The 15,989-nt window shown below is 42.8% G+C and overlaps 1 protein-coding gene across 5 annotated transcripts in view; it reads right to left on the bottom strand.

Moving 5' to 3' along the window:
- Nucleotides 1-15,989, bottom strand: part of PARVB (parvin beta) — a 103,448-nt gene that overhangs the window by 65,206 nt on the left and 22,253 nt on the right. For 3 of the 5 annotated variants that reach the window (XM_039512113.1, XM_039512149.1, XM_039512129.1), the window contains exon 2: nt 2,640-2,729. In XM_039512113.1, coding sequence (XP_039368047.1) covers nt 2,640-2,729 — 90 coding nt within the window. Of the gene's footprint in view, nt 1-2,639; nt 2,730-7,378; nt 7,522-15,989 lie in introns of those variants that run through there. The other 2 variants (XM_039512122.1, XM_039512140.1) reach the window with 2 other exon arrangements.

The following is a 15,989-nucleotide window of genomic DNA, read 5'->3' on the forward strand; positions in this document are numbered from 1 at the left end:
TATCATCTTTTCAATCTCTCCCACCCTCTGTTCATTCTCCAGACCCATATTTAGTCCCCTACTATTTCTTCTATATCATCATTTGTGAGATGGGATGACCACAACCCAATACAGCATTCAAGGCTGGAATGTATTATCCATTTATTTAATATGTACTTTGAGAGAAAGGATGGTCTAGTGGTTAGGCTCAGAGACCAGGAGCTGTGACATCCATGTTCAATTCCCAGTTCTCATACTCTGTGAGTTTGGGCAAGTAACTTAGGCTATGTCTACACTATGGACCTTACAGCAGCACAGCTGTACTGCTGCAGCTGCATCACTGTAAGGTCTTCCATGTAGCTGCTCTCCGCCAGCAGGAAAGAATTCTCCCGCTGGCATAATTAAACCACTCCCCAACAAGCGGTGGTAGCTACATGGCACTGTCTACACCAGCACTTCTGTCAGTGAAACGTATGTTGGTCAGGGGGGTGTTTTCTTCACACCCCGACTGGCAAACATTTTGCCAACGAAAGCGCTAGTATAGACACACCCTTGCGTGCTTCAGTTCCCCGTTAGTACAACGGGAATAACAGGAATTCCCTACCTCACAGGGGTGTTCTGAGGATAAATACATTAAAGATTGTGAGGTGCTCAGATATTACAGTGATGGGGCCAGGTAAGTATAACAAGATATATATTCAGTATTATATTCGGTCTAATTATTTACACATCCTAGCATTTATTTGCTTTTTTGACACTGCTACACTATAAGCCAGGGATTGGCAACCTTTGGCACGTGGCCCGTCAGGGAAATCCACTGGCAGACTAGGACGGTTTGTTTACCTGAGGCATCCGCAGGTTCGGCCGATCACAGCTCCCACTGGCTGCGGTTCGCCGTTCCAGGCCAATGGGGGCTGCAGGAAATGGTGGCCAGCACATCTCTCGGCCCACGCCACTTCCTGCAGCCCCCATTGGCAGCGAACTGCGGCCAGTGGGAGCTGCGATCAGCCAAACCTGCGGACGCTACAGGTAAACAAACTGTCCCAGTCCGCCAGCGGATTTCCTGACAGGCCGCGTGCCAAAGGCCGCTGATCCCTGTTATAAGTCCATGTTCCTATTGAGATGCCCGCAATGATGCCAGCTTTTTTCCTTGTTGATAGTTAATTTAGAACCCAGCATGATGTGTGAGTATTTCAAATTATTCTTTCTGGTGTGCAAAACCTTGCACTGGTCAACAATGAATTTCATCTGCCATCATGCTGCCCAGTCATCTAGCTTAATTGGGTCCCTCTGGATTTCCTCAGAGTCTACTCTAATCGTAACTACCTTAAATATACTATCTGCTCATTTTTCCATCTCACTGCTCACCTCCTTTTTCAGATCATTAATGGAATATACTAAAAACATCAGACCTTGTAGAGAACCTTGGCACACCCTACCATGAAAACTTTTGGTATGTTGAAAACTGACCATTTGTTCCTACTCTGTTTTCTGTCTCTTGATCAGTTTCTGAACCACAACAGTACTTTTCATCTCATCCCAAGACTACTTAGGTCAGGTCTACACTACCACGTAAGTCCACCTAACTGACATCGCTCAGGGGCATGAAAAAGACACCCCCTTGAGCAACGCAATTTACAGAGACCTAAGCACCGTCCACAATGGCGCTATGTCAGTGGGAGACGGTCTCCTGCAGACATAACTTCTGCCTCACACAGAGGTGGAATAATTATGACGACAGGGGAGTGGCTCTGCCATCGGCATAGAGCTTCTTCACCAGATGTACTGGTGCACGGCAGCATTGGTGCAGCTGTGCTGATGTAGTGCTTCTAGTGTAGACCTGCCCTTAGTTTCCTTAATTCCTTAATATGTGGCATTTTGCCAAAGACTTTTCGAAAGTTCAAATAAAATTATATTTATGGGTTCCTCTTTTATCCACTGTTTCACTGACATTCTCAAGTTCTAGTAGATTGGCATCCTTTACAGATGCTATGCTTGTCTGTCTTATCACAGGTGTTTTATCATTCTGTTTTTTAATTACTGTTGCTTAGTTTCCCTGGTACTGGAGCAAGGCTCAATGGTCTGTAATTCCTAGGATCACCACTAGCACCTTTGTTAAAGTTCGGTGCAGTACTTGTTACTACACCAGGAGCCTGGGAGGTGCGTAAGTGAAATTAATCAAAGTCTCAATATTTATATGAGCACGTCAGCCAATACATTCTTTCGGAAGTCTTGGAAAACACCCCTGGTGGCTTGTTGCTCTTTAATTTAGCTGTTTGTTCCAAGGCCTCCTCTTTTGATATGTCAATCTCTGACAGTGTCTCATCTTCATTACCTGAAAAGACTAGTTCCAGGGTAGGTATTTCCTCAATATCCTCTGTGATATGGAATGATGCAAAGAAATCAGTTAGTTTCTCTGCAATGCCCTTGTCGTCCTGATAGTCCAATTCTCTTGCTAGCTTCCTGGCTCATACATACTTGAGTAGTGGGCTCACTGCTGTTCAAATTTCCTCGCAGCCCTTCTAATTTTTCTTACATTTTACATACCATAGTTCATGCTCATTACTATTGGCTTCAATTAACTTCGATTTTAAATACCTACGCACATACTGACCTCCATTAACACACACTTGCTTATGCCTGTAGCATTAATACTGTACCTAATAGGGTATCTTCAGGGTGGATATCAATGGTGGCGGGAGACATTGGCGCGTTGATAGCATTTTTGCCCTCTTCCTGCAGGTCGCTCACTGAAGAGAAGAAAGGAAAAAGAGAAAAAAAACTTTTGTAAACACAGAATTCTGTACTTTTTACACATTTTTTTAGCTACAGAGGGAGAATATATCTGGCAGGCCCATTTCAAAGCGAGTCTACAGCTTATGGAAATAAGAACCACAGCTGCTGTGGAAAAGAATCAGAGATTAAAACATTTTGCCGTTTCATATTAAACAGCTGGTTAGCCTGGTGCTTTAGCGGAGGTTATTTTGCAGGAGTCTCGAGCTTGCTGTAAAGATGAACTCAGAATTTCCATTTCCCACACCAGGAAGCGTTCAGAGCTCTGTGGGCACCCTCTCAGTCTGGAGTAAAGATGGTTCCTTTTGTGCACCTCATGGGGCTGCACATGAGACAGAAAGGGGAACTAAACACTAGTTGACTGGACTTCTATGACAATAAGAACAATCTTTTCCACCTGCAAGGATCACTATGTGCCACTGTAATTAACAAAAAGCCTGAAAGAACCCAAGGAAGACTTGAGAAACAGTAAAAGGGGTTTTAGTGAAACACTGGCATTGACATTATAAAAAGGCATAGTATGGGCTAGGCTACAGCAGTGGTTCTCAGACTGTTGTACTGGTGACCCCTTTCACACAGCAAGCCTCTGAGTGCGACTTCCCCTAATAAATTAAAAACACTTTTTTATATATTTAACACCATTATAAATGCTGGAGGCAAAGCGGGGCTTGGGATGGAGGCTAACAGCTTGCGACCCCCCAGGTAATAATCTCGTGACCCCCTGAGGGGTCCCGACCCCCAGTTTGAGAACCCCTGGGCTAGGGGATCAAGCATAAGACCAGAATCTTTAAACTTGAGCTCTAAACCCAAAGCTATCACGGACCTCTCTGTAGGATCTTGGACAAGTCGCTCAACTAGTCTGTGTCTCCGTTCAGCCATCTGTAAAATGGATCTATAGAACAAGATTCCAGGATTGTCACTCTGTATGTCCCTCTGAAGCCTAGAATGACTGTTGAATCAGGGTGAAGCATGGCTGAGAGGTTTTTTTTGCCCAGAATATCATTGGGTTCAATTATACCAGCATTCACGGTCTGCTACCATCCAGTTTTTAAGTTCTTAGCCATTTTGACTTTATGAATTACACCTGTGTGACAGAAAGGTATGTATCTATGATAGTCCAAGAGTCCTACACCGCTGCGATATCAGCAGTAACTCAACCAATCACCACCCTTTCTTTACAGCTAATTTTCATTCAACAACAATTTCATTGGTTGTATGAGGGAGACTGAAGAGATGGTGGATTACTTGGTGTAGCTGTCACAGTTCCTCAAAACCACCCGCACAACATCACAACCAGCACATACAATAACCCAAACAATACCCATAACCCTCATGGCAACACCACTATCCCCATCCCATTCACAACTCACACAAATCAACAAGTCTCCCAGCACAATCCTCCTAGAAACAAATCAACACAACTGACATGCATCATAACCCCAAACATCTCTCTGAAGCCTAGAATGTCTGTTGAGACAGTATGAACCAACGGAAATGGCTACAGGCATGGCTGAGAGTCCTTTTTGTTTAGCATATCACCAGGTTCAATCAGCCTTGGGATGTTCAGCTATTTACAGCTTTTTTTATTTATTTATTTATTTTAAACACACAAGTTTACAAATTACACTGCTGCAGCAGCATGGCCTTTCAGCTATTAATATTAACATACCTAACTCTCACCAGTGTTGGATGGAATAACAGCGTTTGTGCACAGCTAGAAGAAAAGCAAAAGGATTGTATGTGCTATTAGTACCATCACACGCTATTAACGGATATCACCTTAAAGCGCCTATGGATAACAAAATCCACCACTTATTTTAATTTAAAGGAACAGGTGGGATTGAAATAAGACAAAAGCGCTGTACAAGGAAACTATGTAGGCTACTTGAACCCACAGAAGCTCAGTGCAGTGCTCTGCGGATCTCCAGTAGTGGCTGGTCACATATAGAGATTGATGAGCCTGCTACAGCCTTGGCTAACAGAGCTGGATTATTTTAGCTCAAGAAGAAGAGGTTCATGCTTCTAGATCCAGAGGCACCATGTTCAATCTCTGCTGACAACAACCCACTTCAGGGCCTGGTGCTACACTGAACTTAGGGGTGGATAAAGTCCAGGAAAAATAAAAACCCACGATCAATCTTCACCCCCCAGATTGAAGCTTGGATAACTTTTGCTGCTGCTGTCATTTTCAGTTTCACGTCTTTCTGCACTGCATGGTCATGGTGAGGAGTGAAAGTGGAAATGCCAAAATATCATGAGAAAGCAGCTCTTGCAGTATTTCGGACCCATCTGAAGGCAGCAGTAGAATTAAGGTAGAATCCTTAGGATCTGGTCTCCCTGGGCTATCACGCTTTGAAGGAAGATCAATAACTCAGGAGTGGAAAAAAGAAAATTATCAAGAACAGTGGGAGTCAGCAAGGGACTATGGGATAGGGAAGAGATAGGACCTATGTAAGGGGGAAAAATCTCAAAATTATGGTGGATCCTGGTCCTATTTAACCTTAATCTGCTTTTATCATGAAGTGCTAGTAATCTACTGTTCTCATGAGATTAACAGACCAAGAAAAAGTTAGGCTACATTAGGGTGCCACAAAAGCTGCCACATTTATGGATGCTTCTCCCAACTTTTTAGGTTTGCCTATTGTAACCCACACACCTCCTAGGTGTGATGTTCTGTCCTATATAGTGGCACTGAGACCACTTAGAGAGAGATTAATGAGTCTGCTCTACAGCCTTAACTAACAGCCATACGTCTTTTAGCTCATGCAGTAGAGGCTCATGCATATATCTCCAGAGGTCCCAGGTTCGATCCTGCCCACCGACAACCAGGGTCTGTCAGCATTATGCTATCACCTGCTTCACATAGTATTGGCCACTGAGGAAGGGTGTGGTGGACAGGGATACAAAGACCTAGGTTCCAAGGCACAGTAAAAGCAGAACTTTAAGTTTGTAGAGAACCAGTCCTTCTCCAACCTACCAGGAGTGACAAGAATGTTTTCATTGTCTGTGCAGGAGACTACACGGGAAGCCCAAACCCATAAGGCTCTTTTGGGGCAAAGCAAGGATTTCCATATAAACAGGGAAATAACCACAAACTCAACAGGCAATCTAAACCTCACCCATCTCCCATCAGGCAGTTCTTTTAAAAATAGATCTCTACTCCCTTTCCTGTAGTGAGATCAACCCATATACTCTAGCCATTTGTATATATATTACACATATTATAAAGTCCCAAGTCACCACTCTCCACCTCCCCCACCATACAGAAAGAGGTTAACAGAGAATTAGAATGCTTGGGACACACACGCGATAATCTCTGTGCAACATTTCACTGGCAGCCAAAGAGAAGGCACTTAAAACCATTTATCACTTTTCCTAATGAAGATTCCAAGAGGTGAACTAGTTTCTGCTTTCTGGCAGGCTATCAAGTATAAATTCCCTGAATGCCACACGTTGTCCTTATGGCCCCAGAAGAAGCAAATGCCAGATTCATATATTTTGAGAGCCGATGGATTAAGATCCACGTTAAAGTGATCTGCTAGAGTTAATATGCAACAAGAGTGTATCCTGCCAGTAATAAGGTACAGCTCACTTTTGGTATTGTATACTTCTTGCAAAAGGACAGGAGCAAAACTGCATTCTCTACTATATATGGAATATGCTGTATATACTGTAGCTTTTTACCTAAACATATTTAATTTAAAAAAGACACTAAGGATTTTATTAATTTTTTCAAAATTCCTCTAAACAAAAAATCGGAGAACTAAAAAGTCACATGCTAAGTTGAGTGTCTTTTCATAGCATGACATCCACTCTGTGTGTCCACTTAGGGCTCAGTCTTGCAAACCCTTATTCCCTTAAGTACTCCTTACATTGAGAAGTCAATGGAAATACGCATGCAAGTAGGAATAATCACAAATAAGGTTTTGCAGATCTGGAACATGGAGATTTTGAAAGCTTCCCTAGAGATTTGGACACCCAAATCCCATTCAATCAAGTTGCCTTCCCCCCATAATTTCCCACAACTCTGACAACTTAAATTGAAAAAAACGCTTAAAAATAATCATCGCTATTATCCATCGAAATTGTCCAAAAAAATCAAATTCTGCCAAGCCTTCTTCTAAAAGGCAGCTAAGTTGCTTTTATATCCCCAGGAGTTTGATTCAAAAAGGAAGCTCTCTGACCAAAGTAGATAAGGAAGAAGATATTTTTAAAATGCAAAAATTACATTTTGAAATCAAAACAAAATAAAGTATTTTCAGCAAATAAAATCTCCTTTCCACAACACCACTTCTATGGCTAAGGGCTCAAAAACAGATAAGGAAAAAGTTAAAGGTGGAAATAAATACAGTCATGCATTATGCACCCAGTGCCCATCTCACACACAGTTGAAGAAACATGTTTGCTCTTAAAAGCCACTTTGCTGGGCTGAATTCCACAAGAGCAAAAGGTTCTGTCCTATTTCTGAAGCAAGTGCCTAGTCAGAGCAAAGTGCTGCCATTTCAATAAAGCAAATTCTAAAAGACAGTCCCGCAGACAGAGACTCACTTACAGAAAGCCAGAAGCTCACAGCAAGAACTCTGCTCCACACGGGTAGCTTACAAACCTTAGAGTTTTGTGCATGACAAATCCTTTTGCATACCTCCTTTTTTTCGTTTTTTACAAAGCAGCCCTGCCATTTTGGCTCCCTACAGTATGCGATGGTCCGAAGCGTACCTCTGCAGTGCAGTATGGACAGTGCAAATGTTAAAGGAAGAGTGGCAGCTGGACAGGGACTGACATGCCTGGCCAGTCAAACTTGGGTTAATTCGGTCATGGTGACTTGGGAGGAGAGAGCAAGACAGCAGCAGTTATACGGAGGGGAGAGTAGGGGGAGAAAAAATACTTTGCTTGGTAGCCTGAAATTCAAGAAGGATGAACTCCCAGCATGGAATTGGCAACATAGCTCATGTTCTGTAAGAGAGACAAAAGAAGCCATAAGTCCATCGCGGTCAGCTCGGGGCAACAGTTGACACACGATTTTTAAAGGTAGCACTTAGCCCACAAAAAGTCCCTGGTGACAGTCATCTTTGCCCATTAGCCAGGGCACAGTCACATTCCCCCACTGTCAAGCAATCACAATGGCTTATCAAAGAGAATACTGAAGTGCAGAAAGGAACGAGAGGTTCAAAAGGCACTGATCAATTATGCAGATAGTCAGAGACCTAATAGCAGGTCTTATTTCATCATCTTCCATTCCCCTGTGTGGCTACGTTTGCTTTGAGGTTTAAGCTTCAGTTTTATCATAATATTCCACATGCCAGAGTTTCTGAAAAGAAGAAACTGTCCCAGGAAAGCAAATAAAATGAAGCTGCAAAGTTCAGATCAGGATTATTCACAATTCTAGTGCATATGCCTGTGTGAATATGTATTTGCTGGGGTACTCTCAACATGGTGAACTCTGAAGTGTATTCATAGGGTTTTTTGGTAACAATTCTGTGTCACCGCTTTCGCCTCCACACCAATATTGTTAATCAGATACAGCAATGAAGCAGGAGGGGAAAAATAACTTATAACACTCATACAAAAGAGACCAAGACAACTCAAAAACACACAACGGAGACAGCAACAAAAAAACAAATTATTCAAGATTGAGCGATGTATCCATTTCTGGGAAGAACCCAATAGATGTTTTAATAAAGGCCCACAAAAGTTATGCAAAAATATTCAGTCTAGCTGAGACAAGTTTCACAAGTCTCCAGATAACAGAGGCCATCTGAAAAGGGCTTGCCAGGGTAGCTATTGTATACCTATAGAGCTATACCAGCAAACCCCCCTTGTGGAAAAGCACCTTATACTGGCAAAAAAGGAGTTGCCTTTTAACCAGTATAGCATATACCAGCTCCTCAAATGGGAAAAACTCTACTGGCAAAAGGACTTTTGTGGCAGTAAAACTGCATCTACACTACACTAGGATTTTTGCTGGCATAGCAAAGTGATTTTTTTTCCCCCACACTCCTACCAGACACAGCTATGCCAGCAAAACATTCTAGTGTAAACCAGCCCTCAGCCAGAATGGGGGAAAGCTAACTTGCTTCTTCTGAGTCATGAGGATTGGTCTCACTCCTGATTCACATCTGGTCTGTAGTAATGTGAGAGACTCTGCTAAACAGTTATAGCCCCCGAGTCAAATTTTCAAAAGCCTGTGACTTAGAAGCCTGTTGATTAGGTGTGAGAATTTTTACTGATATAATTATACTGACATAAGCCCTGGTACAGACTGGTATAAGGGCTTGGCTACACTTGCAAGTTGCAGCGCTGGTAGAGGCTTTCCAGCGCTGCAATTAGTAACCGTCCACACCTGCAAGGCACATCCAGCGCTGCAACTCCCTGGCTGCAGTGCTGGCTGTACACCTGGCCAGGTTGGGGTGTAGCGATTGCAGCGCTGGTGATCCAGCGCTGCTCATCAAGTGTGGACACACACCAGCGCTTTTATTGGCCTCCAGGGAATAAGGAGATATCCCAGAATGCTTTTAACTAAATTACTCCCTTTGTTTTGTTATGCAGCCTCTCTTTGTTTTGTTGTGAACCTGAGCTGCTTATCAGCTCCTGTTTGCTGTGATCAATCTGTGAACAATCAAATGAGATCCTCCTCCCTGTTGTGAACGAGCTCTGTGGAGCTCCTCGCTGCTGCTATCTAAAAACAAACAGAGCTCCTGTTTGCTGTGATCATCTGTACCTGGCTGTAAACAATCAAATGAGAGGCAGGCAGGGAAACGTTGCCTGCAGGCTGTTTGCAATTAAGAGTTAAGACTAAGGGGTCGGAAAAATGTTCTGATTTTTCAAGTCAGGAAGCTAACACACAGTGTTGGCTCCAAAAATCCACTCTCTCTCTCCCCGCTGTCACACTACGCCCCACCCCACCCCCCCTCTTTTGAAAAGCACGTTGCGGCCACTTGAACGCTGGGATAGCTGCCCATAATGCATCACTCCCAACAGCGCTGCAAATGCTGCAAATGTGGCCACACACCAGCGCTGGTAGCTGTGAGTGTGGCCACACACCAGCGCTGCTGCTACACAGCTGGACAACCAGCGCTGCAAACTACCAGCGCTGCAAACCGTAAGTGTAGCCAAGCCCTAAGTGTGCCTTATACCAGTATAGCTTATTGTGCTTCCTAAACTAGAGTAAGCTATACTGGTATAACTGCATCCACACTGGGGGGTAGGGGGAGGGCGGTTGGTGCTCTAACTATATTAGTTAATGTAGCAAAACTTTCTAGTGGAGACAATCCCTAAGCAGGGCCGGCTTTAGGAAGTGTGGGGCCCGATTCGAATACCCGGCAGCAGTCCAAGTCTTCGGCGGTGGGTCCTTCACTCGCTCCAGGTCTTCCGCCACCAAAATGCTGCCAAAGACCCAGACCACCGCCGGGTGAGTAAAAATTAAAAAGTTAGGCGCTCTTCTTTAGGGCGCGGGGCCCGATTCGGGGGAATCGACCTAAAGCCAGCCCTGTCCCTAAGTCCTATTTACAAAAGTGATTTAGAAGCCTACATTCCACTGACAGTCAATGAGACCTAGGTACCTAAGAATTCCACCCTAAGTCCCATTGAAAGGCCTAAATGCCTATCTCATTTTGAAAACAGGACATAGGCACTTTTGAAAAACGTACTTCCATTTTTGCAATCAGATCCATGTAGGCAGACATTAGAACATAAGAACGGCCATACTGGGTCAGACCAAAGGTCCATCCAGCCCAGTATCCTGTCTGCCAACAGTGGCCAATGCCAGGTGCCCCAGCGGGAGTGAACCTAACAGGCAATGATCAAGTGATCTCTCTCCTGCCATCCATCTCCACCCTCTGACAAACAGAGGCTAGGGACACCATTCCTTACCCATCCTGGCTAATAGCCATTAATGGACTTAACCACTATGAATTTATCCAGTTCTCTTTTAAACGCTGTTATAGTCCTAGCCTTCACAATCTCCTCAGGTAAGGAGTTCCACAAGTTGACTGGGCACTGTGTGAAGAAGAACTTCCTTTTATTGGTTTTAAACCTGCTGCCCATTAATTTCATTTGGTGGCCCCTAGTTCTTATATTATGGGAACAAGCAAATAACTTTTCCTTATTCACTTTCTCCACACCAATCATGATTTTATATACCTCTATCATATCCCCCCTTAGTCTCCTCTTTTCCAAGCTGAAAAGTCCTAGCCTCTTTAATCTCTCCTCATATGGGACCTGTTCCAAACCCCTAATCATTTTAGTTGCCCTTCTCTGAACCTTTTCTAATGCCAGTATATCTTTTTTTGAGATGAGGAGACCACATCTGTACGCAGTATTCAAGATGTGGGCGTGCCATGGATTTATATAGAGGCAATAAGATATTCTCCATCTTATTCTCTATCCCTTTTTTAATGGATTCCTAAAATCCTGTTTGCTTTTTTGACTGCCGCTGCACACTGCATGGACGTCTTCAGAGAACTATCCAGGATGACTCCAAGATCGTTTTCCTGATTAGTTGTAACTAAATTAGCGCCCATCATATTGTATGTATAGTTGGGGTTATTTTTCCCAATGTGTGTTACTTTACATTTATCCACATTAAATTTCATTTCCCATTTTGTTGCCCAATCACTTCGTTTTGTAAGATCTTTTTGAAGTTCTTCACAGTCTGCTTTGGTCTTAACTTTCCTGAGCAGTTTAGTGTCCTCTGCAAACTTTGCCACCTCACTGTTTACCCCTTTCTCCAGATCATTTATGAATAAGTTGAATAGGATTGGTCCTAGGACTGACCCTTGGAGAACACCACTAGTTACCCCTCTCCATTCTGAAAATTTACCATTTATTCCTACCCTTTGTTCTTACCCTGTCTTTTAACCAGGTCTCAATCCATGAAAGGATCTTCCCTCTTATCCCATGACAACTTAATTTACATAAGAGCCTTTGGTGAGGGACCTTGTCAAAATCTTCCTGGAAATCTAAGTACATTATATCCACTGGATCTCCCTTATCCACATGTTTGTTGACCCTTCAAAGAACTCTAATAGATTAGTAAGACATGATATCCCTTTACAGAAATCATGTTGACTTTTGCCCCCAACAATTTATGTTCTTCTATGTATCTGACAATTTTATTCTTTACTATTGTTTCAACTAATTTGCCGTTACTGACATTACTTATTGGTCTGTAATTGCCGGGATCACCTCTAGACCCTTTTTAAATATTGGCGTTACATTAGCTATCTTCCAGTCATTGGGTACAGAAGCCGATTTAAAGGACAGGTTACAAACCCTAGTTAATAGTTCCGCAATTTCACATTTGAGTTCTTTCAGAACTCTTGGGCGAACACCATCTGGTCCCGGTGACTTGTTACTGTTAAGTTTATCAATTAATTCCAAAGCCTTCTCTAATGACACTTCTATCTGTGACAATTCCTCAAATTTGTCACCTACAAAGGACGGCTCAGGTTTGGGAATCTCCCTAACATCCTCAGCCGTGAAGACTGAAGCAAAGAATTAATTTAGTTTCTCCGCAATGACTTTATAGTCTTTAAGTGCTCCTTTTGTATCTCGATAGTCCAGGGGCCCCACTGGTTGTTTAGCAGGCTTCCTGTTTCTGATGTACGGTACTTAAAAAACATTTTGTTATTATCTTTTGAATTTTTGGCTAGCTGTTCTTCAAACTCCTTTTTGGCTTTTCTTATTACATTTTTACACTTAATTTGGCAGTGTTTATGCTCCTTTCTATTTACCTCACTAGGATTTGACTTCCACTTTTTAAAAGATGCCTTTTTATCTCTCACTGCTTCTTTTACATGCTTGTTAAGCTACGGTGGCTCTTCTTTAGTTCTTTTACTGTGTTTTTTAATTTGGGGTATACATTGAAGTTGGGCCTCTATTATGATGTCTTTGAAAAGTGTCCATGCAGCTTGCAGGGATTTCACTCACTGTACCTTTTAATTTCTGTTTAACTAACTTCCTCATTTTTGCATAGTTCCCCTTTCTGAAATAAAATGCCACAGTGCTGGGCTGCTGAGGTGTTCTTCCAACCACAGAAATCTTAAATGTTAAATGTTATTATATTATGATCACTATTTCCAAGTGGTCCTGTTATAGTTACCTCTTAGACCAAATGCTGCGCTCCACTCAAGACTAAATCGAGAATTGCCTCTCTCCTTGTGGGTTCCTGTACCAGCTGCTCCAAGAAGCAGTCATTTAAAGTATCGAGAAATTTTGTCTCTGCATTTCATCCAGACCTACTGGGGTTCCCCATGGGCATGGGGTCTAACGTTGCCAAACCTCCAGGATTGCCCTGGAGTCTCCTGGAATTTACATCGATCTCCCAGTGACTACTGAAAGCAATCCAGGAGATTTTAATAGGATTTTTAAGAAAATGGCATTACATCATGTTGGGGAAAAAAAATCTCCCGGAATAACTTCAGTCAGAGTTGGCAACCCTCATGGTGTCTCATCTGTGTGGGTCCAGTTGCAGGATCAGGGCCTTTGCTTGTTCCAGTGTCTGGCCATCACACACACACACACACACTTCTTTGGGGGAAGGGGGGGGAGGGGAGACATATTCCAGTACTGCCAACCCCAAACAAAAAAATCATGACCTAGGCCCCCCAAAATAATGCGATTTTAATAAATTCAGAGTTCATTGCCTTCTAACTTCTGTGTCTTTTTTGCTGCACTCTTGTCATGTTTTCAGGCTTTTCTCTGCAACCAGAGGACAAGAAGTTTCTTTGTAAAATAATTAAATAAATAATTAGTAAAAGAAATGAAAGCTGAGATTCTCCTGTAATCCCCTGAAGAACAATGTGAGTAGGGTAAGGCCATGAGGCTTGCGATAAATCACCTGAGTTGACAACAGTTAGATACTCCAAATTATTTAGCTCTAGGGTCCCTATTCTAGCCCAATGGTTCCCAAACTGGGGTTCGTGAAATGTTACAGGGGATTCTTGGGAAAAAAATTCCCAATGGCGGCCAGAGCTGTCCCTAGGGACCCTAGGCAGCAAGGGGCCAGCAGTCTGGAGCCCCTGGACTTCCAAGAGCTAAGAGGTTCAAAGCAAGCATATCTATCACACTGAGGAGATTTAAACTTCAAGACTCCTTATAAGAAATGGAAAGGGAGGTGGATATTTTTTGCTGTTTTTTAAATTAAATAGGCAGCTAGTGTTGTTTTTTAAATTATTATAACAAACAAGTTTAAGCTTTATTGTAACATGCCTTGTTTGCCTGGACTGCTTAAGACCTGAATGCTTGTGTAGGAGGAACTCTGAGTTGGCTTCTTAAATACCTTCATGCTGTTTCACATCTGATACTCCTTGATGAAACATTGAATAAGCCTATTATAAGACCAGGCTCCTAAATGATACAAACTAAGAAAGTGAGATCTTGGAAGAGTGTTGCCATTTTCATAATGTAATACTACTACTATAATGATAAATAAGAACATAAGAATGGCCCTACTGGGTCAGACCAAGGGTCCATCTAGCCCAGTATCTTGTCTTCCAGGTGCCCTAGAAGGAATGAACAGGACAGGTAATCATCAAGTGATCCATCCCCTTTCGCTCATTCCCAGCTTCTGGCAAACAGAGGCCAGGGACACTTAATAATAAATTGTGTGTAATAAGCATATTATAAAAACAAATGTTATATTTCCAAGTTCACTGCTTTTATAATTTATACTCAGGTAAATGAGAAAATCCCTGGAAATATTCATTTTTAAGAGGGGGTTTGCGAGACTTGACATTTTAGTGAAAGGGGTACACAGGTTGTTAAAGTTTGGGAACCATTGTTCTAGCCCAATACCCAGTAATATAACAAGTTAGGTGCTCAGTACAACACAGCAAAAAAAAAGGAAATCAAAGGTAGCAGAAAAGCAGCAGTGAGAGGTCCTCAACCCCAGTTACGTGTTTTAGGACTCACCGAGACCTATACCTGTTCTAGTCTGAACTTACTATGGCTTTAAAGATCAGTGCCCTGGAATGGACTACACTCTCATGCTGCAGTCATGGGCATTCAGACAGCAGCAAGACTCTCCCCTCCTTCCTTTGGCATGCATGGTGCCTCTTCTCAGGCACCAAGAGTCATGAGATAAGGAAAATTAAACAGCACAGGCTGGGATTTGAAAAGGGAAATAGGAGACACCCACATTAGCCTCCCAGGAAATGTGTCCTGTGAGATTTCCGAGGAAAATGCAGAGGCGGTCATTCAAAACCCAGGACATCATCCTTGTAAATCAAACAGTGCAGTGGTTTACAGAATCCCCTTTACTTGCGCATTGTCTCTAAAGAGCCCAATCCTCCCTTCCGCAACTGACACGAACTTCTGCCTTACCTCTCCAGTAGTTCCACTGAAATCAGAGTACAAGCAGGAGTGGCAGAATTTAGCCCTTACATTTTAATCTCTTCACAGCAGGGACCTCACTTCTATCATTGCCTCAGGCCTGCACGTACAGTGGCACTATTGAAATAGTAAATAACAATAAAGAATCATCAAGTGGCCAGTGGGTTTGTCAGACACCATGGAAGCTGCCCTAAATCATCCAGGCAACAGAGCATTCTCTGGCTTAAGGGATTCCCACAGTGGCATAGGGCCATAAGCCACCCTGCTCTCAATCTCAGTGAAGGAGCCATGGCTAGGGCATCCATAGGCCCTAACAACCCTCAGATGCCATAACAGGCCCTGGTGATCATTGACAGCCAACACTATATAGTTGTGCTGACTGACCTGGCCTTATCAACTTAAACTAATATACTGGCTGTACTGTATATCCACATGCCATGCTGTACAGTTTACACCCACAATAGTAAGTTGTGCTGTTAAAGGCACTTCAGTTCCAAATAGCTGGCTGCTTCAGTGCAAAAGAATGCACACAACTGCCCAGAATGAAAGTGATCAGTAGCAAGAAAGTGAAAGCGCCCATGAGATTTTCAAGCATTTCTCAAGAGGCATGAAAGTGAACTTTAAACTCAGCTTGAACCCAGTAAAACAAAACAAACAAAAAAAAGGAATTCCAATTAGGCAAATTCCACTACCCATGAAGGTAGGAACAATTTGATTTCAACACAAGATACTTGCTTATCTGTGTCCTCAATAACATCAGCATCATTAACACTGTGTTAGTGTTTTAGGATACAGTGCAGGCCACCTTTAACTCACCACCATTAATGTTCTTGTTACAAAGGGCAATCACTAACTCTCAGCTGAAAATTTCCATCAGAACAGTCTTT

This window comes from Mauremys reevesii, linkage group 1 (assembly GCF_016161935.1).
Source record: "Mauremys reevesii isolate NIE-2019 linkage group 1, ASM1616193v1, whole genome shotgun sequence".
Lineage (NCBI taxonomy): Eukaryota > Metazoa > Chordata > Testudines > Geoemydidae > Mauremys > Mauremys reevesii.